Here is a 27,368-nt window from a genome sequence, read left to right as displayed (position 1 = left end):
GAGCGAATCGAAGGATTATAGGTTACGTGTAGCTTTTATAGTTTCTTTATAGTTTCATTATAGTTTCATTATAGTTTCGTTATAGTTTCGTTATAGTTTCTTCATAGTTTTTATAGTTTCTTTAGAAACAACCCCTTCACCCAATAGTTTTAGTTTCAATTGAACTCAAACGTGCGTGGCATGCTGCACGTGCTCACAAAATAGTTCAACTTTTGAATATCATCAACCGAAAACACCCAACAACTTAAAAATCTACTGTGTAAATACATGGAAAGATGGAAAGGTGTAATGAATCCGTGAGAAGCATAGAATACAAGTTGTTTGGCAACGGGCGAAAGGACAACTAAAAAATCAGAGTCTTGGCAGGATTCGAGCCTACGACCTCCGTAACACCGGTTGGATGCTCTACTCATTGGTAGCAAGGGCCGAAGTTTTCGTTGATTCATTACTCCGCTCCAATAGGTTTCTTCTCTAGGTACTCTGAATTTACCCCTATTGCTTAAAACCAAGATCGCTAAGGTCCCAGTCGATCTGGAACAAACAGACAAGTGAAACCAACTACGCCAGGAGGGATGAGAGCACAGTAAAAGACTCTGCTGGGGTCCTAATGTAAAGCTGGTATGCTTTGCTTGACCAGCGGCCCAAGATTGAATCAAATGGTCCAGAAGACCATCGTGGGCTGCAACAGTAGGGGCTCCATTACAGAAGCTGTGGCTCGAGAAATTGCCAGGGATATTGGCGAAGGCCGTAATCTTTTGAAGCCAGTCAGTGAGAATCGTCTGCGATAGAGGCTGCCCATGCTGAAGCAAGAATAATGGAGGTAGGTCATCAAGGAATAAACAGCACAAAGGGGATGCCGACCGAGGCCAATGTGAATTGAGCAGCCTTCCCTAAACGGGTCAGTTCTGGAGCCTTTTATTGTTATGCACACGCACGAAGTGGCTAAAGTGGAGTCCACACCAACATCCTTGACACTCAAATGGAAAGATGTTTAGAAGCTGGCCAAGTTGGGTACAGTAAGCTTGGAAGCCCGCAAAAAGCCAAAGTACCTGAGGGTACAGGCCGTCAAAAAACATGCAATGATCTGGGAGGCGCAAATCCAGCGACCGCCAAATAACCAGCATCAAGTCGTCTGTAAATGGAAGACAACTGGAAGATGAAGAACCCTGGCAGGACGTAATACCCTGCGCGACCCGCTGGAGATGCAGACAATTTGACAACGGCTTCGGAAAGCCCTTGTTCATATGAAGCGCTTGAATACCAGACAAATAGACATTAATGGATGACTGCTGGATCGTCGAGGTCAAGAAGGTTGCGAAGAGACAGAGCGTCCACTCATCAGCTGGGCACGGAGAGCCAGAGGGGGACAACCCACCAAGCTGACAGTAAAAGGGAATCATCTGTCCCTGCGCTGAGGCATACGAGCCAAGGGGTTGAGGAAGCGAGGCCCTATGTTAGGGGAGAGAAACACTGCTGCTCTAGGGTGCAGAAGTCAAATCCGCATTACCACTTTCGCAGTAGCCAAGCACTGATTAGACCTTGAAAGGATGATAACTTGTCGGAAGGGAGTCGGGCCATCTGAGCGATGGAATCTAAGTCAATCTAGCACTGTAGTGGAACCCATACACTTGCCGGGTGGAAAGGCAGGCCTAGCCGCTCACACACTGCCCAGGCCATTTGCAGGTTATGCACGCACTGTGTTGAAGCAGGGGGACCAACGTTAATAAAATCGTCCAGGTAAAGCAGCCGGTTGGGTACGCCATAAGAATTAACCAGAATCCATTCTATCATGTCGGTGATGGAGTTAATAATAAAAGGAGCTGAGTTAAGACCAAAGAGAAGCACCAGGTCCACATAATTCTGGTCACGCTATTTCATTCCCAAAAGATAGCGGTCCAACGGATGAATGGACACCCTAGCCAAAGCGAGACACGGTGAATTACCTGATCCATAGTTATTTAGTGAGATGACAAGCACAAAACACTTAAATGAAAAAAAAAAAAAAACAAATTCCTCATTAATCAGGGGGACAGGGTTCAATGCGCGACGAGACTTGCTACTGGATTGGCAAGGTGACTCACCCGCCCGTTTTGAGGGAGACCCAGCTGGGTTTGAGGTATTGGCTGGGCAGACTGCTGAGCAGTGTCTGCCATGGCAATTGGAACATTTGTGAGGCAAAGCAATGGCCTCGATTCCAGGACTTGCAGATCATCTGAGAAGAGGTTGCTCCGCGAGGTCCATGCTGGTTTGAAATTGGCACGTCTCGGGGAGAACGCATGGATGCTCCAGCAGTATGGAATTAAACAATTGGACATTAATTGCTGACCACGTTAAGTTTGTGGCAGCAGAATGCTCGCGCAAGGCCAGGCCATCCGCCACCCGAACTTGACCAGTGAACTAGCAGTGAGTGCAGAGAATTAGAAATTGATACTGTGGGAGGTCCTTCCAACTCTGTAGGAAATGTGAGCATAACATAAGGCAATATATGGTGAAAGCCTCTAGCCAACTGCTTAGGTCATCAATGGAGTTTCTTTGGCGTGGATGTCAAAAGAATGGACCAGTCTAATAGCAACTGAAGCTCCCGATCAGTTAACGCAATGTTCGAGGAAGGAAATCGCATAACTCGACAAACTTCCCTTCCCACGATCTGGTTCACAAGTTTGGCCGGTACAGGTGAGAAACCAGGGAGGAGAGACGCCAACAGCGTGGAATGGGAGAGATGCAGTTAGATGCGAACTGTTAACAAGCGGCGAAGGCAAAGGAATCGAAGGTGGCAATGTAGATAGGAAAGTAGGATTAACAAAATTGGGCATACCTTGACTTGAAGAGCTAGGGGTTGCCCGGAAATATGGCAAAAATCCAATGCCCGAGACTGCAAAGGCAACAGCTTGAGCATAGAGCTGCCCAGACGACTGAAGGGAAAGAACGCCTCCTAAACTTGCCGCAACAGACATTCTTGAACTCGATTGCTTGGAAGCTTGTTCTGCCTGGAGTGCTTGTTTGAACTCGGTAATCACCAAAGCCAGAAAGGCAGAGGACGTCGGGGACGGCTGATCCGGAGAAGGTTGCGGCTTAGAGACACCTGCCAAAGCTATGATGTCAATTCAAGAAGGATTGCTCCCGACATCCAATAATTTTGCTGTCTCCTTAACTCCAAATTGGGTGTGTTAAAAAAAAAACGATTTCATAGATCACCAAATGTCTTCATCTGAATGAGAATTCAAGTTTATTGAGGCAAATTCGGAGGATTCTAAACTTGGTTGCTCAGTGAGAGAGACAGAGAGAGAAAGCTATCATGGCGCTTTTGCATATCAGCGACGAGCAAAGCCAAAAACCCAGTAGACCGCCAAGTACGAAAGAGAGAGAAAGCTAACGAAGAAATAGAGTAAATGTTGGGGGTCGAATAAATGGCAATGTAGCAGTGAGTGAGTGGTAAGATTCTCTCTCGAAGTCACGTCTTTGATTGACGCTTATGAAAGTCAAAGTTATTATTTCTCTACTGAACATCTCATTCTCAAAAAGTTTCAATACTGAATCGAAAGCAAGCGGATCCCAAGGATGTATAAGTCTTGCTGTTGTAATTTTCTTTAATGCAACGATGCACGTGTGGAGACTGCAGTGTCTTATTACTACAGAAGATCAATGAATTTTGCGGTTGTAAGGAATTGGAACGCTGCGTAGAGTCCCTGGAAACCGATCTTGTGCTGCAAGATCGCTCACTAAACACTACGCTAAATTGTGTAACTGAAAATCCTGGTCTTCATCCAGTCTGTCTTGAGAAGTGGAACCTTTTGATAGCTTCAGGCAAGTTCAAAACAAAGAGGAAGCAGCCATCATCTCCCCTCAGAAAAAAATATTCCACGATTTTTATCTGAGGGGAGGGGGGTAGGTGTACAAGCGACTACAAGACCTCAGGTTTCAAGTCCGAAGAACATATCACCAAGTGCTTTGATGGCTCCGACTAGAGCCTCCTCTGTTTTACGAAATCGGTCTATATTTTCCTTCGCCTTCTGGCTTCTGGTCGATCATCTTCAAAAAATGGTGCAACGTGCACGATATACCTCTTGCTTCATCTTTCTGGTTGCTGCAGCCAGCAGCAAACCTTAAACTGTAAACATTTTCTTTCCTCACGATCTATAAATAACAATGAAAGCTAAGCGAAAAATGTTGATTTCGCTGGGCGATTAGTGAGGGAAAGTGGTTTCATGAATTGTCGTCACTAGTCCCATTTTCCCCAATTGTTCCCAAGCTCGGACTTAACAAAAATGGGCTCTTTCTTTGCAGCATTTTCTGCAGCTAAAAAAACTTTGAGACGTGCCCTTTAAAACGTGCTTGTTTATGTACGACAAAAATATTTTAAGCAGACAGGTGGGCTTTAATTACAATACAAAGGCTACTTTCACTGTCAAGCCACGGATTTAGCCTGTGCGCAACGCCGGTATCCTTGTGTGAGAGTTCATATTTCATGCGCTCACATGGGCCCTGGGGCCGATAAGGCCACACATGCGCATACATGACATAGTGTATGGCGTGTTTATTCTGTTTTGAGTTTTGTTCGCTGTTTTGGTTTTCTTTGCACTTTTATATCGGTAAGTCCTGTCATCGCTTTGTAATCTGTCCACTATCTTTTTGGTAATGTGTTACTGTGCTTGTAACTTAAGTGTTTTGGAGACCGTTAGTATTTGGAGCGTTATTTGTACGGTTTTCCGTTCTCATGTAGCCGTGTGCTCGTGTCGCAAGCCACAGTAATTTCCCGCTTAAATGCAGCTTTTTGTATTTCTCTTTCTAATTTCGTGTTTCCAACTAGTCTTATTTCTGTTTGTTTACACATTTTATATTTCTTACAGTGTCCTTAAGACGTTCAGCTGCCAGGGTGAGCTTATTTTACTGTTTATTAGTCGGTTGATTCAGGATTCGTTTTGGTCTCCGTGACCACACTAGGCCGGCGTTTGTTTGTGTCTATTATCGGGTCCAGTGAGCCTTCATGTCTCACGTTTCTTAGTTTTAGCCACTGAAGTATTTTTGTAAGCTAGGCCTGGTATTTCCATTTGGATTCTTTGAGTCGCTTCCATATATATTAATTTCTGTAATTTCCCATTAGGTCTTACTGCGTAATAAAGAGGTAATTTTAGAGAAAAAGAAACCTGTGTCACACTTGTAACATCTCAGGGTTTAGGAGACAATGCTATTCAAGTCCCCAGGGAACTCATTTGCCTATTTATGCAAAGCTTCTCTGGTTTTCGGTCTCTTTCGCCAAGTTACGCCGTTCTGGTCCAGTGTGCAATTGTTTGCCCCTCCCACCTCTCCTTCGGCCACGCGTGCATCTTTCCCCCATCTCTGTCTTACGGCCCTCTGCCTCTGCAAAATCTCGCTTCCCATAACTTAGTATCGCGAAGGAAGTCAGTTGTTATACTGACAGTGAAAATGGTATACCATTTTTTTTCACAAAGGTGGAAATGAAGGCAGTGTAGCCTAGAATTTGCATTCTGAGTGGTTTCCGGGTTTAAGTAAACCCCTCGCTGGCCTCTAGTTTGAGATGTTTTGAGCTGTCCTAAATGCTCAGCTGCACGTTTGATGGCTTACTGGTCAGTTTAAGGTGTCCAAGTCTAAAATTTACGTTTTAAACTTCGGCAGTATTGTGACATAACAGGAGGCAGGAGCCCATGAGTAGGAGTGTACAACTTCAACTTCAACTTTTACAGACCGAGTTATTATGAGCTTGATTCTCCCGCGATACCAGACCTTTCCAGCAAATCAAAAGTCTTGTATGAAAAATTGTTACCCAGGCCATCTTAAAAGATTTGCCTTCACGATTGACCATTCCCCACCCCATGGGTAACAATTTCTCATACAAGACTTTTGATTTGCTGTAAAGGTCTGGTACTGCGGACAGCCTCTTAAGAACTCGTCTCAAAACTCGCTAGATTTGTCAAAATGCCATTACCCAGGCCTTCATTGTAGTAATGCTAGTCTTTGATTTGTAGGTTCCTGGTTCTGTGCTCCTGTTGGTGGAGAAAAGGGTTTCCTTACCTGAACAGAAGTCCTGGAGGCTGGAGAATTCCACGATAAATGAGCCGTAGTCGCTATCTCCTTGTCTGGCTTTGCAACCAAGTTAAGAACCTGTCCAACTGCAATCACAAAACTTATGTCACGGTCCACTGTCACTTGCACCACTTACATTTAAAAATACAATACGAAAAAGTGCCGTTCAATGTTTCCTTTTTTATCTTCACTTGCTAACGTGTGTAAATAAATACTCTATGTTTGTTGCTTCTAGACTTGTCTTTGCCGTCACAGTCATCCATGTTTCTTGAACTTTCAATTGAATTTCTCTAATTTGATTTCTTAAAGTTTGTATTCAAGAAGAAAATTAAAAAATAATGACATACCTGGGAGGAGAGCGAAGACTACGTTCTTTACTCCATAGCATGATCTTGCTTTGGCGCGAACTTCAAAGCTGTAATTTTGACCTACATCAATCTTAGGGTTCTCAGACCAGCTCAGTGTCCAATGAGTTTCATTTCGTGAAGTGTTACTTGTGATAATAGGCTGGTCACGATCAAAGCGCCTCACTATAATTTCATAGGTCTAAACAAGGAAAAAAAAAAAAAAAGAAATTGAGACTGAGAAAAGAAAGGTAAAAAGGTTATAAGTGAAACCAATTATTTTTCTTGGAATTGGCACTGTTTAATATGATCTCTTATCGTTGTTGATGTTATTTCTCCTTTTGCTTGGCGACTGACGAAATTCCTATTGCCGAATGGAAGTAAGTTAATTCTCATAGATTTAAACATTGATCACATTCACCACTTTAATGTTGCGTGGGAAAAAGGATCGAGAGCTTTGTCAAATTGCATTAGAGGACTGTTTAAGGAGATGAATTTTCATTATGGTGTATGTGCACGGAGCAGGAACTCAAGTTGCGAGAAACCGATATATCAGGAGCTGAGTTTCCTAAACAACCAGAATATTGTACAGTGGCAATTTTAAAATAATGGCTCACTTACCTAGGTGCAAAACTCTCCAGAAAACGAATAGATTTGATCAAAAGGTCAGTGGGATCGTGGTACATACGATGTTAACTTACAAACCACGTACGTTATGAAGATTTAACCAAAAATTAATTGTTGTCTTATAAGAATATACAAGCCTTTTTGCTTTGCAGAGTAAACCCAAAACAGTTCGACAGTGCAATTCAATAAGCCTCTCGACCATGTCTCCTGCACAACCACAAAGTGGCTATTAGTGTAAGCAGACTTAGTAGAAAGTTGACAGGAATCGGAAATGGGAGATGATGTCGGCTATAGCACACTCTTTGAACAGAGCAGGGAATTCATTATTTTAGCAAGAACATCACCATTGCATCACAAGCAATTGATTTTTAGAAAACACGACCCTTATCTGCCTGAGCTGTCGTAAACTAAAAACGACAACGAAATTCGACTCATACATCTATTTAGCTTTATTTCCTTTACTTCGAATTCTCTTCTGTTGTTTCACGGCCTCTAGTAGTTGTGACGTTCCAATATTTAATACGAAGTTTTGGATTTCAAGAAATTACTTCAGTTACACTTTCCAATATAATTACTTTTAACTTCGTTTTCAAAGCGAGTCAGAGTGGACATTATCTGAGAAGATAAAAATACGGAAAAACGTACTAACCTCGATTTCAATATTTGTCACATTGTTTGGCTTAGTCCAAGTCAGATGGAAGCCTTCCTTGCTAAGCTCTTTAACTGTACTTCCCTTAGCAGAAATACATTGGACTGCCAAATTAGTAACTGCTCCGATTTTTGGGTCCACTGTTAACGACGTTTTAGTCTCTTTACCAAAGATGCCATTGATGACTGCTCGGACCATGACCTTATACGTATTGCCACAAGAGAGCCCCTTTTGTTTAAAAAAGGTGCTAAAAGCCACAGTTGAGAAGCTGATGCCACAGGACGAACATGTTATGTGCACTATGTAATACTGACATGAAGAAAGATAAAAGTTTGTTCCATTAGACTTGAATCACAACCGGAGGGAGAGTGCCGGAGTCCAGTGGTTGGGAAAATAATGAGGACTTTTATGCAGCCATACTTGGTTCGAATGCTATTATAATCATCGCTTATGCTTTTGGATAAGGACATCGCTTTCTGGCTTGGGTAAGAGCGGTCAACAATCAACTTTGTTATATAGCTGAGTTTTTACCCCAGCAGCGCGCGCTCTCATTGGTTACCCCGAGGTCACATGACATCTAGCAATAAAACTGGTTCTCGTAAAAAGTCTGTGGGCAGGCAACAGTGCAAAATCTATGACGTCAGTGCACTGTTACCCGCGAATGTTGACCGACGACCGCCTTTGCTGTTGCCATGCTCAATTTTCTTTTTGTGCTATATAACAAATTACTTAATGACTGGTCCTGAGGGAAACCTTTTGTTTCCCGACAATCTCAATGTTTCCTCGAGGCGCAGCCGAGGGAAAAACATTGAGATTCTCAGGAAACAAAATTAAGTGTTTCCCTTGGGACCAGTCGTTAAGTGTTTATTGTTGAACAAAATCGAAGGGATGATGAAGCAAATGTTAAAGCCGTTTGCCCGGGACTTTAGCATTCTTCAGCTACTCGATCCTCCTGTTTTCAAGCTAACAAACCTCATTGCTGCTTGTCTCTATTACATGGATGTAAATGAAGTGCACCTAACTGTTTAAATTATTTTTTGTTTGAAATATACGAGCGTGTTTTCCAGAACACTTTTACGAAAACATTTTTGGTGTTAAATCCTCGATTTTTTTGCACTTTTTCTTTTAAATCGCCCAGATTTTCTTTTAAAGATCTATGGCAGGCCAAAGCTATGATGTCAATTCAAGAAGGATTGCTACTGACATCCAGTGCTTTTGCTGTCTCCGTGAATCCAAATTGTGGGTAAAAAATATTTCATAGAACACCAAATGTCCTCATCTGAGGGAGAATTAAAGTTCATTCGGGCAAGTTCGGAGGATTCTAAACTTAGTTGTTTTTCAGCGGGAGAGATCGAAATAGAAAGCTATAGGGCCTTGACACCTCTGTCGACGAGCGAAGCAAAGCCAAGAAAACCGCTGGCCAACAGATAGTTGTCAGCCAAGTACGAAAGAGAAAGGAAAGCTATCGAAGAAATAGAGAAAATTTTAGGAGGGCAATGTAGCAGTGAGTTAGTGGTAAGATTATCCCTCGGAGTCGCGTCATTGATTGAAGCTTACAAAAGGCAACGCTATTATTTCTCTGCTGAACATTTCATTTTCAAAGAGTTTCAATATTGAATCGAGAGCAGGAGGATCGCAAAGAGATATGTGTTGCTGTCGTAATATTCTTTAAATGTCTAGACGCAAGTAAGGAAGCTGCAGTGTCTTATTACTACAGAACATCGATGAATGCTATAGTTGTAAGGGATTCGAAGATTGTGTGGAGTCCCTGGAAACCGATCTTGTGCTGCAAGATCGTTCGCCAAACACTTCGCTAAATTGAGTAACTGAAAACTGTCTTGGTTTTCATCCAGCCTGGCTTAAGAAGTGGAGCGTTACGATGGCTCCATGCAGGCAAGTTCAAAACAATGGGGAAGCAAAAAGATACAGCCACCCCCTCCCCTCAAAGAAAAATCATTTCCAAATTTTTTTCGAGGGTAAGGGGTAGCTTTACAACCAGCTACAAGACCTGAGGTTTAATGTGCAAGGAACATATCACCGAGAGCTTCGATGGCGCCGATTATGTTCTTCTCTCTTCTATGAAATCGACCCGAATTTTTTCTCCAGGTCAGGGATTTTCTCCTTCAACAGGAAAACCTGTTAGTAAATGCGAGTGAATGAAGGCATCCTTTCTAGAAATTTTCCCTAGCCATCGCTTGGGTATTTCACGCTGGGTGATGATGAAGGAGTGCAGCTCATAATTTTCATAATCCTCTTTTTTTCTTTTGGTGTAAATTTTGTCTGGATCAGGATCTATCACCATTTGATTGCGTCCACTTTTCACGGATTCCTCCATTCCGCAAAGCGCATTTTTAAAAAAAGGATAACTGATAAACCTTCTTGAAAGACAACTGTTAAACTATTATTTACAATCAAAGCCTTGTGCTTACCGTTTTACAAGCAAAGGTTTTGTTTTAAGTCCTTTGAGGGAATCCCCACTACATTGCATCGCGCAACCAAAACCGCAACTCTTCATTCTTCAGCGAAGAAGGATTTAGCCCAGCTAACGAGGCTCCGGGAATGTCATCTTTGGTAAGAATAACTGAGTCATTCACTGCACTACTTGAGCATGCCATTTAAGGAGGATTGAGCTGATAAGACCGGAATATCATATAACATAAATCTGCTGACAGCTGCTACTAAAATTATCCAGACTGAAATTTGTCCTACCAAGGTCCTTCTGCGTGTCCTCCATTTTTGAATACGGTGTATACCATTTTTGTTTTTCAGCTAATGATTTATCATACTTTTCTTTATTTAATTGTTTAAGTGATAATTTTGATTTTTGGAGATTTTCAAGAAAACGTTTTTGCTTATAAGTATATTTGTTGAAATTATTTTTCATATCTAAATTATTATTTTTTTATAATATTTTTTGTCATTTAATAATATTAGTACAAAATATATCATTAAGTAGTTTTAGTACAATTAAAAATTCAAATAAGTGCATAAGATTTATTTCAACCTTTAATTCACAAAAAAATTATTCTATCTTTTTCACTGTTTTTATGAATCTTTGATTGTTTATGATTCCATTTATTTTTAAGAAGATAGGTTTTATTACAACATGTACAATACCACATCTTTTTTGATGAATATTTATTTTTTGATCTTTTAATTGCTTCTTTTCTGTCTTCATCAGTAAAATATTTTTTGTTACCATGAACCTTTTTTTCTTTTCCATTTTCATTTTCAAATGCATTTACATTTTTTATATCAGGATTATTTTCTAATCCAAAAATTAATAAATTATTATATTACTTTATGTTTAAATGATTATCTCCGGGATTTCAAATTTATTTTCTTTTTCATATTTAAGAATAGCTACATGGCTTTTGAAATTGTCATAAACATCTATTATATTATCATCATTTAATTCACTTTTTTTATTATACTAATATTAATTTTTTATCCATCCAATACTATATTTGATTTCAATTCCTTGTTTACAAACATTGAAACAGTAATTGAATCTAATATATTTGATAATAATTTTTGATTATTCATATAGAGTGAATTATTTTCAATTTTCAAATCCTTTTTTTCATTTATATTAAACAAATGATTAACATTTTTATATTCATCCGTATCTTTATCTTTATCTTCATCAATATCACTGTCAGTAATATCACTATCATTATTATCATCTTCATTATGATTATCACTATCACTGTCATTATCACTATCATCTTCATTATCATCTTTGTTATCATTATAATAGTCATTATCGTTTTTACAATTAGGAATTTGAGGAATTGGATTATACATAGGCATTAAACTGTAAAAAAATTCATATTATTACTTTTATAATTAGGAATTTGAGGAATTTGATTAAACATGGCATAAAACTGTAAAAATATTTTATATTATTGACAATATTCCTTTCAATTAATTGTAAATCAACATTATTGTTATTAATTTCATTCTTGATTTCATTAATAATATATTCATAATTATTTGTTATTTTAATACTTATTTATCAATATATAATTACACAAGAAAATCTTTTTAGATCTTTTTTTAACAATAAATACAAATTGATTACATTCATCATAATTTTCATTTTCTTTTAATTTATATGATTTTTATCTTTATTTCTTTTTAAAACTCGAGTGTAAGCAAAACAACAATTATTAATAAACCAATAATTTGTTTTAAGTTCATTTATATATTATAATCAGATAATTAATTAATCATCATCTTCTGAATCTGTATAATCATAACTATCTAAATCAGGATCATAATCCGAGTCCTCATCACTATTAAAATAATTTGGATCATCAAAATCGATATATGACAATTGATACCACCATTTCAATAAAATTAGGATCATTAATTTTTCTGTTAAAAATCATTTCCAAATGGTCTGGATAGCACAAGTGTTACTAATATTTTAAAAAATACAACCACACTTTTGAATTTTCGGAACATGTGTCGATGTTTCAAACATCATCTTCAGCCATAGTGAGTGTAACATTAAAATTTTTACAAGATAATTCGTATACATATATAACTATCAATACAATGATTCTTTGTAGATTAACCATCTTTGAATCTGCTTCCATCTTTGAATCTGCTTTTGAATGCTTCTCTAACAGTCTCTCCATGACATTTTTCAATGGTACAATCCATCTATATTTACTGAAAACATCTATTACCATAAGAGGATATTTGTAGCCTTTATTCCATTTGCTAAATTGTTGCATTTGAACCAAATCAGAAGCCCATATTTCGTCAATATTATTTACAATATTTACAATATTTTATTTACACGCCGCCGAGTGAATTTTCGTTTGATTGGTTTATGTAATTCATTTGCTAATTTTTCTTGCCAGTTTTTTTCACTCGACGGCTTTTTACGTTTTTTGGCTTAACACCAAGACCAAGTTTCTGTTTTTTGTTTATCAAATTTCGGGCTAACCAATGGCCCCATTGTTTTTCATTGTATGGTACGTTGTCTAATGCTTTAACCATTTTCCTGTCAGCTTTATTTTTGCATTTTCTATCATCTTTGCAAACACTATAATGAACATCATGCTGCATTGCTATTGCATCTGTTTGAGAAGCTGGTTTGTCATATATTTCAAGTATTTCACCAGTGTTTTTATCATATTTTAACTGTTTTTCAAGAGGATTGTAAGGGCCTGTGTATTTATGACCTGGTAAAGTAAATCCTTTTTTTGGTCTTGGTAATTTACCAATTAATTTATGAACATCAATAGCACCACCATCGAGGTCTTTCCTGTTTGTTTTATATTTTTTCTTTGGTCTGATCTTTGTTGACAATTGATTGAGAGCTTGAGATCCAACATTTTGAATAGCTGGATTAAGCTTATCCAGAGAAATCAATAGCTTGTTTCTGCAATTTTGGATCTCGTAACATTTTTGATATATAACATCTACCCATTTCAATTGCTTTTTTACCAAGATAAGGAATGCCTTTTGTGAAAAGCAATTCAGCTCCAACATTGCCTAAATCAGATATAATCCCTATGCCCTCCCTTTCAGATGGGCTATTTATTTTAACTTGTTTTTAACAAATCTTGTTTTTCTTGTTCCACATTCAGCACAAAGTACAAAAGAACATAAGTCTACCATTCTTAGCTTGTTTATAACCAGATGGTTCAACACATTCAGTTTGTTTTCTTTGTTTCACACAATATGATTTCATTTATTATATATATATATATATATATATATATATATATATATATAATTTAGATATTTTTAAAATACTGTTCAATAAATGTTTCACTGTACATTGTATCATGTATTTCAAATACTTTCAACACATCATAATATGAATTCCCTTTATTCATTTCATTTAAATAAATGCAAGCAAAAATAAACACAAGTTGTCGTCATAATATTTTGTATCTGATTGTTTTGATATAATAATAATTATGTTTTTTTTTCTTGCATGGTTTAAAATTTCTTGAAAAGGTGGCATACCAAAACTATCAAAGTAACTTATGATACCATTTTTAACATAAGTAGCAACCCAATGACTTCCAGACATATATACATATATACTGGTACCATTTTATGCCTAACCGATGCTTTCGAATGTTGATCTGTGGACCATCAGGATCAGGTGAGACAAATACATTAATGCATGTGATATATAATCTATTGTACTGTGACAAAAGATTTTTTGTATTCCAAAAACTTGGAAAAGTCAAAATATCAAAATCTATTGAACATGTTCAATCCAATAAGTAATAAAGATGTTGGTTATCACATAATTGAAGCGAGTAACGACCAAATAATACCAGTATCTGAATTAAAAAAAAAACAAAAGACCATTGATTGATTACTTTATTCGAGGGCGACATAAAAATTGCAGTGTCATCTATTTGAGTCAATCATATTTTTTTGAAGAATCTAAACAAAAAAAAGGACAAGGATTTTGGAAATTCAATTATTCCTTTCTCGAAGATAATCGATATGTTTCGTAGTTACGTGAAAACCTCCATCAATTTAAAAGTAAATACCAAACCGTTGAAGATCTAGGTCTACGTTGGGACATTATTAAAATGGAAATCAGAGGCTTTACGGTTAAATATACCAAAATTAAAGCTAGAGAAAGACGTGATGAAGAAAAGTTCCTTGAAAATAGAATTAATGACCAACTCGCGAAAGCAGAAAAAAACAGAAACAATAAAAAAATCATTTATGAGCTGGACTCAACCAAAGCACGTCTAAACAAGATAATGGCTTACAAAACGCGCGGAACGATTCTTAGAAGCCGAGCCAGATGGCACGAACAAGGCGAACGCAACAGTAAATACTTTTATGGTCTCGAAAAACTATTCAAGAAAAGTTGTCAGTAAGTTAAAGCTAAGTGACAGCTCGTACACAACAAATCAATCTGACATCTTAGAAGAGCAAAAAATATTCTATGAAAACCTTTATAAATCGCAGGTATCTTCCGCACAAAGTGCCTGCGACAACGACGTTTTCTTTGATTCAAGGGCCGTCCCAACCTTGAACGACGATGAGCAAACTTTATGCGAAGGACTCATTACAGAAATAGAAGCGCTAAATGCCCTTAAGGATTTCTCCGCAAATAAAACTCCCGGCACAGACGAACTGACTGTAGAATTTTTAAGATATTTCTGGCCTGAACTGAAAACCTCAATTGTTGACAGTTTCAATTACGCTTTTCATAAAGGCTCCTTTTCAATTTCACAAAGGCGCGGAATTATTTCCCTCATCCCAAAAAATAAATAAATAAAAAAATAAATAAGGATAAACCAACTTTAGAAAATCTTAGACCTATCTGACTGCTAAATGTAGATTATAAAATTCTCACCAAAGTTTTAGCCAAACGCCTTGAAAAAGTTCTTCCCAAATTAATAAATGCTGATCAAACAGGTTATGTAAAAGGGCGTTATATCGGCGAAAACATCAGACTAATACAAGACTTAATGTTCTACACCTACAAAGAAAACCTCCCGGGAGTAGCTATCTTCCTTGACTTTCGCAAAGCTTTCGACACCATTGAATAGCACTACTAAAAAAGGTCCTTACCCACTTAAATTTTGGTCCTAATTTCCTACAATGGTTTAAAGCTCTTCATGCTGACATTACCAGCTGCGTTTGAAACAACGGGCATGCTTCATGGTTTTTTCCTATAAACCGCGGTGTGAGGCAAGGTTGCCCACTATCGGCTTTACTGTTTGTCATCGGCCTTGAACTTCTTGCTAGATTCATTAAACGTGATAACCTTGTTAGAGGAATCACAATTGGAGAAAAGGAAATAAAAATATCTATGTATGAAGACGATACGACTGTTTTTGTACGCGACCTCGATTCAATAACGCATTTACTAAATTTGCTAGAGAAATTTGCTTCTATTTCCGGGTTGCAAATCAACACGTCTAAAACTGAAGTTTTGTGGCTAGGCCTTTGGAAAGACAGACAATTATCCACAAGATCCTATTTGTGCACAAGGCCTTTTGCTCGAAGCAGATAAATTAAACTTCAACGACAAGGTACATAATATGGAAAAAGTTTTGAATTCCTGGAAACGCAGAAAACTTACTCTAATCGGAAGGATTAACATCGTGAAAACGTTAGCGCTGTCGAAACTGATCTTTAACGCTTCTAAAAAAAGCACAATCATAGGTGAAAACGTCAATGGTGGTCTTAAGATGATCGACTTTGGCATAACGGAAATTGCCCTTAAAATTTCATGGATTCAAAGGATACAACAAAATTCTGATGCAGGGTGGAAAGCTATACCAGAACGCTTGCTCGAAGACCTGGGGGGGCCTTTCCTTTTTATCTCACTGCCGTTATGACATAAATTTAATTCAGTTACACAACCTACCTCCTTTTTATCGCTCTGTTCTGAAATACTGGCAAGACTACAGATCAGATGTTAGTGATGATAATACACTGATTCAGAACGAAATTATTTGGAACAATAATAACATATTAATAAACAAGAACACAATCTTCTTCAAACAGTGGTACCAAAATGGAGTCATACGCCTGCAAGACCTGCTTGATGTTGATGGCACCTTTCTTTCCCTCCAAAAATTCCAGTAAAAGTTGCGGCTGCATATTCCCTTTACCACATATTATGGGCTGATAAATTCTATTCCTGCTAGTTGGAGACGAAAACTTAAATCCAGAGATTCCCCCAGCCATAATCAGATCAGTTCGTCAGATTCCTCGAATATGAACATCACTACTCGTTCTGCTTATGCGGCCATCCTTGATTATTTCTTTCAACCACCCACATCTGAAACTAAAATCTTAGGTGATGGCTTTACTAAGGAAAGCTTGACAAATGTTTATATGTTGCCTTTCCTCATAATACAGGAGGTTACATTGCAAATGTTTCAGCTCAAAATCGTAGACAACATACTTCCAACAAGACGTTCCTTGTTTCGAGCAAGGCTGTCCGACTCCGAGAGTTGTCCGGTATGTCAGACTGAACCTGAAACCCTTTCACACATGCTCTTCCAATGTAATATAGCCTCTGCGTTTTGGATCGCTTTTCAACAATGGTGGTGTGAAGGGACCCTCCAAACTTTCGAACTAAATGAATGTAATATAATATATGGTTGGTACAATGATACTCAGTCTAAAGACGTCTTAAATTACATCACACTCGTCGCAAAACACTTAATTTTTTGCTGTTTTCAAGACAACACCGTCGTAACTTTTGACAGATTCCCCCCTTTCTTAAATTATAAGATTGATACCCTTAGGCAAATTGCTGTTAAAAACAAACAGCTAGAAGCGTTTAACAAGAAGTGGAAGAATTTCATCTAACGTTGATGTTGTTTTTTTCTTTTTTCACTTTCAGTTAAATTTATATTTTTTTTCATCCTCTCTTTTTTGTATTTAGTCGTTAAATCGTAAGTTCAATCAGTAAACTCTATTGTGACACACTTTTGTATCTTAGTTTTACACTTTACTAGTATACTGCTTTGCTCTATGTATAGGTGTGATTACTGTAACTTCCTGGTGTGTTATTAAAAAATATAAAAATAAAAAAAATAAAAATATTATAAAACTCCAAAAGATATAAGACTGAATTGTAGTCAATTTTGTATCTATGAATTTCCAAGCAGCAATGAAAAATACCTGATTTGTCGAGAAAACAATACTTCCAAAGAAGTCTATGAACAAGCAACTAAAGGTCCATATTGCTTTGTGTACATTGATAAGCCCCGAAAATTTACAACAAACAAATTTAATGAACAATTATAATATACACCAATTATATATACATGAGTTATTCAAACGGTTTATTAGAATCAACAAGTACAAGAATAATTGAAGGCATACCAGGAGTTGGTTTTAAACTGACTGAAAATGGTAATTATGATATGGAAAATAAAAAAATTAACTAATTTGAAACCAGGCACAGATGATGGTGATTTTTTAACCAAAAAACAGATTTATGACCATGTTAAAGGAAATGGTGGATCTGGCAAAGCTATTGATTTAACTGATTATTTGAAAAAAGACGGTTCTGATAAAATGAAAGGTCTTCTTAATATGAATTCAAGAAGGATTGAAAATCTAGCTAATCCAAGATCAGGTGAAGCAGATGGAATTCCATATGAATATTTTCGACAATGGTATATGGATTTTGATGATAATAACATTAAAATTAATGTAGAAAATCCTATTAATATGAAAAATAAAAGTAAAAATAATTAATTTAAAAGAAGGTTCTGACGATAACGATTTGGTTAATAAACATCAAGTACAGACTAGATTAAATCAAAAAGCTGATAAAACAGAACTAAATAATTATATTTAAAAAATGGTTTGACAAGCAATCTTGACATAAAAAACCATAAAATAGTAAATCTCAAAACAGCTACTAGTGGCAGTAATGCTGTCAATTTTACACAATTAAACAATGAGATTAGTAACTATTTGCATTTAACCGGAGGAACAATGAAAGGAGATATTGATCTAAACGGAAACAGTATCTATGGTATTAAAAATACAGAAAATAAATCGTTTGCTGTTAATCGCGAATATGTAGCTCAGAAAATATCACAGGCTTCTGGTAGTGTTGATCCTTCTCCGTTTTTAAAAAATGATGGAAGCGTGGTAATGACTAATAATTTAAACCTCAATAATAATAAACTGATCAATGTAAAAAAAGCAACTCATAATTCTGATGAAGTCAATTTAGAACAATTAAATGAAGGTATTTCAACACTAGCATTGCAAAATAGCAAATTATTTATTTATTTTATAAAGTGCGATGGTTCAACCACTATGACAAATAATTTTGACACAGGTAATAATAAAATTATTAATCTCAAAAAAGGAACACAGGCAAACGATGCTGTCACCATGGATTAAGTCAGTCACATATTTCGTCTCAAGAAAACAGAAAAAAACGTTTTCGAATAATTATGAAAACACAAACTGAACTAACTACTGATTTTGGTATATATGGTGCCAGCTTACTTGTTTATAATTTTACACCACATCTAATTAATAAAATAGTGTACAAATTAACCATTGGAAGAAAAACTGATGAATCCGTTTTTAAAGGCAGATGGGATTTTCATTTATTCAAACTAATTCGAGATAATTATAGTGACCATTATACTGCATGTATTGAAATATATATTCAAAATAAATTCGACAATGTATTTAACAATTCGAGCTTAACATTTCAAGCAACAAATATAAATATAGATTATCAAGCTTACACAAAAATAAACAACCAGTATCAATATATTTGATGTATTTTGAAATTATCACCTGATGGATCTAGTAAGAATATTCAAAGGCGTTTATATCTTACCTTTCAAGCTTCTTACGACAATGTCACCAAATAGATTACCAATTTACGTACTTATTTATGGTCTCAAGAATGCATCCAAAAATTATATAGATATTAGTATTTATGACTGTGAAAAAGCTTACGAAGTATCTTCTAATGAACAATTTACCATGTTTATGCCAATAAACATGAATGGGTTTGATATTTTAAAAACATCACATTATTTACACGGTTATCTTATCACCAATTTATCAGACAAAACTAAGGTAACTGAATAGAGTGTAGTGTAAAGTTCTCGATTTCTATCCCATATGAACCATGTGAGCGTTAGCCCTACTGATGGAAATGGGCCCACACAAGGACAGAGAAAAACTCTGACCAGGGTGGGAATTGGGATAGAAATCGAGCACTTTACATTACACTCTGTTCAGTTAACTCTCTTTAAAAAATATAAGTGCTACACGGCCAACGTTTATATAAAACGTAACCTTTCCTTGTACTTGTACATGTTCATTGCCGTGACTTTAACATCTCCAGTTCCCACGGCCTGCTCCCGTCTGACCTTGTAGCTCAGTCGGTAGAGCGGCGGAGATCTAACCCGAAGGTCGTGGGTTCAATTCCCACCCTGGTCGGAGTTTTTCTCTGTCCTTGTGTGGGCCCATTTCCATCAGGTTCATATGGGATAGAAGTCGCGCACTTTACATTACATTCTATTCAGTTAACTCTGTTTAAAAAATATAAGTGCTACACGGCCAACGTTTGTATAAAACGTAACCTTTCCTTGTATCAGACAAAACGTTTATTATAAATGGAAGTAAAAGAGTCTTCTTCCAAATGTATCAATAATAATAAAAATTCAAATTTTATATAATACTTTCAAATAAAAAAACTAAACATTCAAATTTATTATGAGCCTCAATTATTAACAAACGATTTTTTTGTATCAGATCAGAATACACAAAAGAAGACGTTTAATATGAATATTACATTACAAAACGGCCATTTTAAAGTTAAACTAATAAACAACGATGTGCAAAACGAAGATCTCGACATATTGGTTAAATATATTCATTAAAATAATATATACAATATTGTAATGACAACTGATCAAAAATTATTGAATTTCAATCATATCAGCAAAAATCTATCAGATGAAAAAATTAAAGAAAATATTTGTATAAATGTTCACAAAATCACAAAATCACAAAATTTGGTGTTATAAGAAATTATTAAAAATTACCAAATAATGCATTCATCTACCAATCTTGGTTCAGCTGGATTAGTATTTATTGGAACAATAGCAGGCGGTATTACTCTTCATGCTATAACTTTAGGAGCTATTTCAGGGGCAGGTGTTCTTTTACAAACATATGCTAGTGCAAAAAAATTATAATCGTAAATTAGAAAATTGCAGATTTGCATAAACTAGTTATTTTGATATATTATCACAACTCAGAAATAGTTTAAGAAGCGGTGTATTTAATGAATCAATCTTTTTTAACAAATATTCTATCATAGATAATATTATAATTGATAATTGTCCAACCATTTCAGACAAAATAATGAAAAATATAACAAGTTTGTCACCAATTAATAATTGAATTGTGTTCCAATACTCCTCATAATATTTTAAGGTCTTATTAGATTTACTAATTTGTATCACATGAGGTAATTTCCACATCACAAAAAGCTTGTGTATTACAAATTTGATTGATATTATCCTTTTTCTATCTTGATTAACTTGAGGTAAAACCGTGTTTATTAGATCAAATATTTTGCAAACAAGTTTTATTATGGCTCTTGATATTGGTAATTGGTTTTTGTGTTCTATATCTGATAATACATTTTGAACATGGTATTTTCTTATATAGAATGACGTTTTACGAATCTTGTACATATTTTCATAAAAATTAATAAATGGATTTTGAAAATCAGGACCCGATTGTTTACCACAAGACAAACAAATATATGATCCATCAATTGATTCAATGTTTTGATTATCACAACAGGCCTTAGGTATATATTTAACATTATTGTTTTTCAAATCTATATTGCAAAATGGACATTGGCGGTATATTGATTGTGCAAGTTCATTGTACATTTCTTTGTTGCAATTCATTTATATTATTATATAAGATAATATTTTAAACACATTATAAAATCAACACACTAAAAAAATCTGAATGATAAACTTTGCTTATAAAGTTTACTCATAAATTTTACTCATAAAGTTTACTCATAAAGTTTATCGATTTTGGGGAAAAATTTGGTGAAGGTGAAAAATGGGTAATTGTTGAAACAAAAAAACAAGGGAAAAAGTAAAACCCAAGCTAAAGAATGAAAATGGAAAACGATAAAAGAAACCATCGGATCAAAAAATCCTCTACCTCTGTTTCTATTAAGGAAAATAATGCAATATGTCCCCCCCCCCCAAAAATTAAACAAGTTTAAATTTTTCTGCCATATTGCTATTTTAGTTTCACTTCGGTTTTAAAAATGAATTAAAATCTTGTAATGAGCTGGTACCCCCAAGTACTATACTACTCGCAAAAATGTAACCATTCCTAGTTCTCAATTTCCTATTCTGTTAGGATACGTATTGAGGATGAACATTATTATAAGCTTAAGGGTATGATCCTGATATATCACCAAATTCTCATAATCAGCCAACGAAGAAATCTATAGAGTTAGGAGAATGAACGTATAGATCAAGGGAGTCAAAGGGTTAATACACTTGTTATCCCCTTCAAAACAAGAATGTAATAAGGTCAAATAATTATTTGAAAGACTTAGCATCGCTCAAACACGTTCCTTGTGTTTCTGGCAAAAACATTTAAGCCTGACATTCGCCTCGTGCTGTAAGTGACATGCTGCAACTGTAAAATACGCTTGTTGAAACATGTGACCACAAAAGAACACATTTTTGATGCGCTGTCCTTGCTTAAGCGCGGCTCACACCAATTTTATTTCTGCATAGCTGGCACTATTTTTGTCGAATTTAAAGAATATAAATGGTTAATTGCCACATGCAAGCGACAAGGTCTCTTCCCTCAGCAGCATTTCTACCATTAAGGTGAACTAGTTTAATCACGTTAATCAAGTCTAAATGACTTTAATGAGAAACAGTGATACAAAACGCTTTTGACTGCTGAACAGAAAGATGTAACACTGATATGCAAGTGATTATAAGCTCCAAAATCACCTACTGCCTATAGGCTCTGGCATTCCCAACCTGGATAAAAATTGCTAATAACCACCACATATCTCACTGACAACTTTACTCCTCTTTAAACTGAACACTACGGCATGTCCAGTCAAGCCCCGTTTACACGAGCAAGTCTTTCTTGACAAGTTTCCCGTGACAAGGAAAAAAACGTTTGACTGTGTACATAGCCTAAAATTGATTATTTTTCCTTGACAAGGAAAAGCTACAATCTTGGACAAAATTGTTGAGAAAAGTCTGCTTTTGGACTAAACTCCGATCCCAAGTATGACAAAGAAGCTCTGTTTTTGCCCCCACCCCCCTCCCCCCCTGATCAATATTGCTAGACGAAACAAAGCATGTCGAACCGGGGCTTATCAACATTGGTTGTAGGGGGGAGGGGGATGGCAAATAACGTGCAATATTGAGGACGTAGTGCGCAAAACAACCCCTGTTTTTAATATTCTCAACCCTTTTTGTCCAAGATTGTCTGGGGATCATTTTGCCCAAGAACACAAAACGCGAGTACGTATGAGTTCTGTAAGTACAAAAAAGGAAAATATATCAGTCGTAGGCATGTCGTCATGGTATTCGATTGACAATTAGAGTTAATTAACCCTAATAAAGAAAAAACAATGTTGCGTCATCATTGAAGTTCATTATCAAAACAGCTGGAAATGGTACATAAAAGGCATGTTGACGATGCTTTAGGAGCGTATATTTTATTACAGGTGCAAGATCATAACGACAAAACTAACGATGTTGCTGAGGGAGTAGGAGTTTCATTAGCAACAATTTTTAGGATCAAGAAAGAAGGTGTCCAAGGCATAAAAAGGGAAGTTGTCCCGCTGTTTTTAGTAAAAGCCACAACAAAGGTGTGATCAGATGTGACCCATACGATGAACTAGATGGACCCTTCTTTGAAAAAATATGTCAGAGAACAGTTCCCAAAACTTTTTGGGAAAGCAAACAAGAATGTGGTATAGCAGGAGCAAAATAGTAATAGAGCAAATTACTTCCGGTTGCAAGAAACGTCACTTCCCGGTTTGTAAACCGTGCGTCCTCGAATACGAATTGTCACGAATTTTAAGTATACCTACAAGGCATTATATTTATTTCCCCTACCGTTTTCTCAAGGCGTTGCTAATTAGTGTAAACTATGAACAAAATCAATGAGATTTCTACATTTCTTACAAAAAGTGACGCATTTCAACGGTTAACACACCGGCTGGCTAAAAACAGACTGGTCATGAAAAATATTTCAAATCTGTTCAAATCACGTTAACCGACCAAAATTTCTCATTCCTTCGCCGTAAATCTATATCAGTTAAAGAACACACAAAGTTAAACGTTAACTGTGCAATTTCCTTATTGTGTGTAATCTTACATAAATATATCTGCGATAATTTCATATCTGTATATACATATTGATCAGTGTAAACCAAAGTGGGCAAAAACAGCTAAGGCTGGTTTTGATATAACTCCTTAATATAGTCCTCGTTATAGGACTCAGTAGATCTCTTACTTCTTAATCGTATTAATGTATGAATTCCACGATGTAAAAGAACAGCAATTCGCAGTGCAGTAAAGTCAAGTAAAAAGAACCCTATCTTATGTAAACAATTTACGTACATGGCTAACAACTCACTACTGTAACAATGTTTGTTTCACGCAATGTCATTGTATGACAAGTAATCCTTGACAACTTACTGTGTATCAGCTATGAGAAGACGAGTTTTACATACTATAAACATATGAGAGTGTTCACACTCTCATATAGACAGATATATGATAGTTTTTACCAAATACAATCTTGGACAAAATTGTTTAGAAAACTCTGCTTTTGGACTCCGATCACAAGTATGAAAAAGAAGCTCTCTTTTTACGCCCACCTCCCCCCCCCCTCCCCCCTTGATCAATGTTGCTAGACGAAACAAAGCATGTCGAACCGGGGCTTATCAACATTGGTTGTAAGGGGGATGGGGATGGCAAATAATGTGCACTATTGAGGACGTAGTGCGCAAAAGAACCCCTGTTTTTAATATTCTCAACCCTTTTTGTCCAAGATTGTAGCATGCTATGAAAAATTGTCAAGGATGAAATTTAATCGGTTAAACGGACGACAAAGGTGGCAAGGAATATTAAAAAAAAAATGGCGGCTAGAACGAAAGCAAGTTGGTGTGATCGAGCTTCGACGAGCTAGGGACTGGAATATTTTTATGCACTCACTGAATACCAAGTTTTTTTGGCACAGGCTAACCTTATTTATTGTCTACACGAGCAAATAATCCTTTTCAAGTAAAACTTGTTCATGTAAACGGGGATTTAGACTAAAGTGCAGAGAAAACGTCGTGATGTCCCAGACGAACTCTAAATCTAAGCTGCCCTGGCAGGGTTATAAACCAAAACGTCACCCATGTGTCAACCTTTCTTATAAATGAGAATCTTTCACTGGAAGAGTTGGGTTTCCACTTCTTCAACTTATGGCATTTACAATTGCAGAGAGCCCTTAATTTTGTAAAACCTCGAGACAAAAAGTTCAAAAATTCAGGAGCAGCTAAATACAGGAATGGTTCCGACCTAGCCCGCGAGAATGAGAGCCCCAAAACGAAACCAATGTTTTTACCCAGACCGCTGGTCGGTGCAGTGATTATTAGTATTATTATTTAGCCGCAAGTAAAAATTCCTTTGACGACATCTTCTCACCTCAAGATGGTTACTTCTTGGAGGAAACCACATAAGATTAACCAGGGTCCCGTTGTGCTTATCTATCGTTGCAGTCAATTGGCGAACAGGTCCCACAGTAGAGGGCAAAAACAGTTGCCTCTGAAGACTTTCCCACTCCAAACGATGTGCTTACTTGGATGAACACCTGGTACTTGGCTCCATTGTTCACTGTCACATTTGCCCGTGTTTCATTAAAAGTTCTGCCGAGGAGGTGAACAACCTCTACCCAGAATAAATCCAGCTACTGGTAAGAGTGGCACTTGAGGTTGGGATACTAGGGAAAAGAGTTAATGAAACACGGGCAAATGTGACAGTGAACAATGGAGCCAAGTACCAGGTGTTCATCCAAGTAAGCACATCGTTTGGAGTGGGAAAGCACTGCAAATGTGGTTGTTATGAAGACAAGCTAAAAGGGAAAACAGCTCACTTCCGGTTGCTGTCCGCGTCTCAAAAACGCGCGTGCTTAAGCTCCCTGTTAATATTAATTTAAACCAAAACGTCACTTATGTGTCAACTTTTCTTACAAATGAGAATATTTGACTTCCTGCACTAATGGTGTTTACGTTTGCAGAGAGCACTTAATTTTGGAACAACCTTAAAACAAAAAGCGACCACACAGAAATGCACACAAACACATGACATCGAAAATCATAATAAATGGTTTGAACGCAGGAGTCATCATAACAAGTGATCGCATGAAGTCCGTACAGGTAAGGGTAGTTCTGAAAAGGACCGTTTAGGGTGGCATTAACGAATTAAAGATCTACGACGCTGTCGTCAACAAGAAAATGAAAATGGTACGGGTGCTGAAAAAATAGGCACGGTTCGGATAGAACAAGTAGTGTAAACACTTTAAAGGGCCAAATTTGAGCCTTAATTCATATAGGCTAGCGGTTTTTTAAAGTATTAAAGTACATTTCAAGATGGCGGCTCATTCTCCACCAAAATCACGTGGACGTTCTTCATTACTAATTATACCAATCTCGGATTTGGAGGGCTTGATAAGGCGGCATGTTGGATGGTCGTGAAATTCAGGTTTGTGATCTTTCAAGGTTATGAAAGCTTCTTTCTCTGCAAGTTTTTCGATACGGTTGTCTAATCCAAGTTTTTTAGCTACTCTGGCTGATTGGGAGTTTAGTTGGTCTATAACTTTGGAGCATGACCCCTCCAAATCCGAGATTGGTATAATTAGTAAGCGCATCTTAGACGAGATCAACACCACCATAATCCAAAAGACACAAATCAATCAGTGGCAAAATACGACCAGCGTACTGAACTGGTTCAACGCCCTACAGCACAAAGAAAACCTCTCATTCATATGCTTTGATGTATGTGACTTCTACCCCTCTATCACGGAAAAACTGCTTGCCAAAGCACTCGACTTCGCCAATAACTACAGACCCATCAGTGCCGACGAGAAAGAAATCATTTTCCTCTCCAAGCAATCTCTACTGTTTTCCAATGATTGCCCCTGGGAGAAAAAATCCTCTGCCAGCCGATTCGACATAACAATGGGATCTTTCGATGGCGCTGAAACATGCGAACTAGTGGGTTGTTATTTATTGCCCTGTCTAACCAAAAAGTTTGGCAAGAGCATCGGCCTGTATAGAGACGACGGTTTGGCAGCTTTGAACTCAAACCCTCAACAGATCGAAAGAATCAAGAAGGGCTTCTGCCAAATTTTCCGTGAAAACGACTTAAAGATCGCAGTCGAAGCAAACATCACTAAAGTAAATTTCTTAGACGTCACCCTTGACCTCCAATCTGGAAAGCACTATCCCTACACAAAAGAAGGAAACATCCCACTTTACGTTCACAAGAAATCCAATCACCCACCATCCATCCTAAAGAACATACCGGAATCCATAAACAAGCGCCTCTCAGAAATTTCTTCCGACAAAGAATCATTTGATAAGGCGAAAGAAACCTACCAAGATGCACTCAACAAGAGCGGCTACATATATAATCTAACCTACAGAAAAACAACTCCAGAAACCAAACACCGTAAGAATAGGCCTAGAAACATCACCTGGTTCAATCCTCCGTACAGCCAAAACGTCAAAACAAAAGTTGGAAAGTGTTTCCTCATCTTAATCGGCAAGCACTTCCCAAAATCACACCCTTTGCACAGAATTTTCCACCGGAACACTCCCAAAATTAGTTATAGCTGCATGAGCAATGTAAAAACAATTATCTCCAACCAAAATAAAGCCGTCATTAACAAGTCATCAAATCCACCCGCTCAAACTATCAACACTTGCAACTGCCGTGACAAAAGAGCCTGCCCTCTAGACGGAAAGTGCAACGTGCGGGAATACCATCTATCAAGCAGAGGTCACAACATCTCAGTCAAAGCAAACTTACATCGGTCTTTGCGACACATCATTAAAATCACGTTATAGAAACAACACATGTTCCTTTAGAAATGAACGCTACAGAAATTCCACTGAACTTAGTAAATAT

The 27,368-nt window shown here is 36.9% G+C and overlaps 1 protein-coding gene across 4 annotated transcripts in view; it reads right to left on the bottom strand.

The window, feature by feature from the left end:
• LOC137982517 (uncharacterized) overlaps positions 1-27,368 on the bottom strand; it is a 313,756-nt gene that overhangs the window by 92,419 nt on the left and 193,969 nt on the right. For 3 of the 4 annotated variants that reach the window (XM_068829622.1, XM_068829624.1, XM_068829625.1), the window contains 3 exons: positions 7,663-7,971; positions 6,390-6,588; positions 6,031-6,128 (listed from right to left, as the gene is read on the bottom strand). The exons of the other annotated variant lie outside the window; for it this stretch is intronic. In XM_068829622.1, the coding sequence (XP_068685723.1) occupies positions 6,031-6,128; positions 6,390-6,588; positions 7,663-7,971 (606 nt within the window). The remainder of the gene's footprint in view (positions 1-6,030; positions 6,129-6,389; positions 6,589-7,662; positions 7,972-27,368) is intronic. 4 annotated transcript variants of the gene reach the window in all.

This window comes from Montipora foliosa, chromosome 13, assembly GCF_036669935.1.
Source record: "Montipora foliosa isolate CH-2021 chromosome 13, ASM3666993v2, whole genome shotgun sequence".
Taxonomy (NCBI): domain Eukaryota; kingdom Metazoa; phylum Cnidaria; class Anthozoa; order Scleractinia; family Acroporidae; genus Montipora; species Montipora foliosa.
The sequence above is the reverse complement of the archived record's forward strand: the minus strand, read 5'-3'. Positions and strand labels throughout refer to the sequence as shown.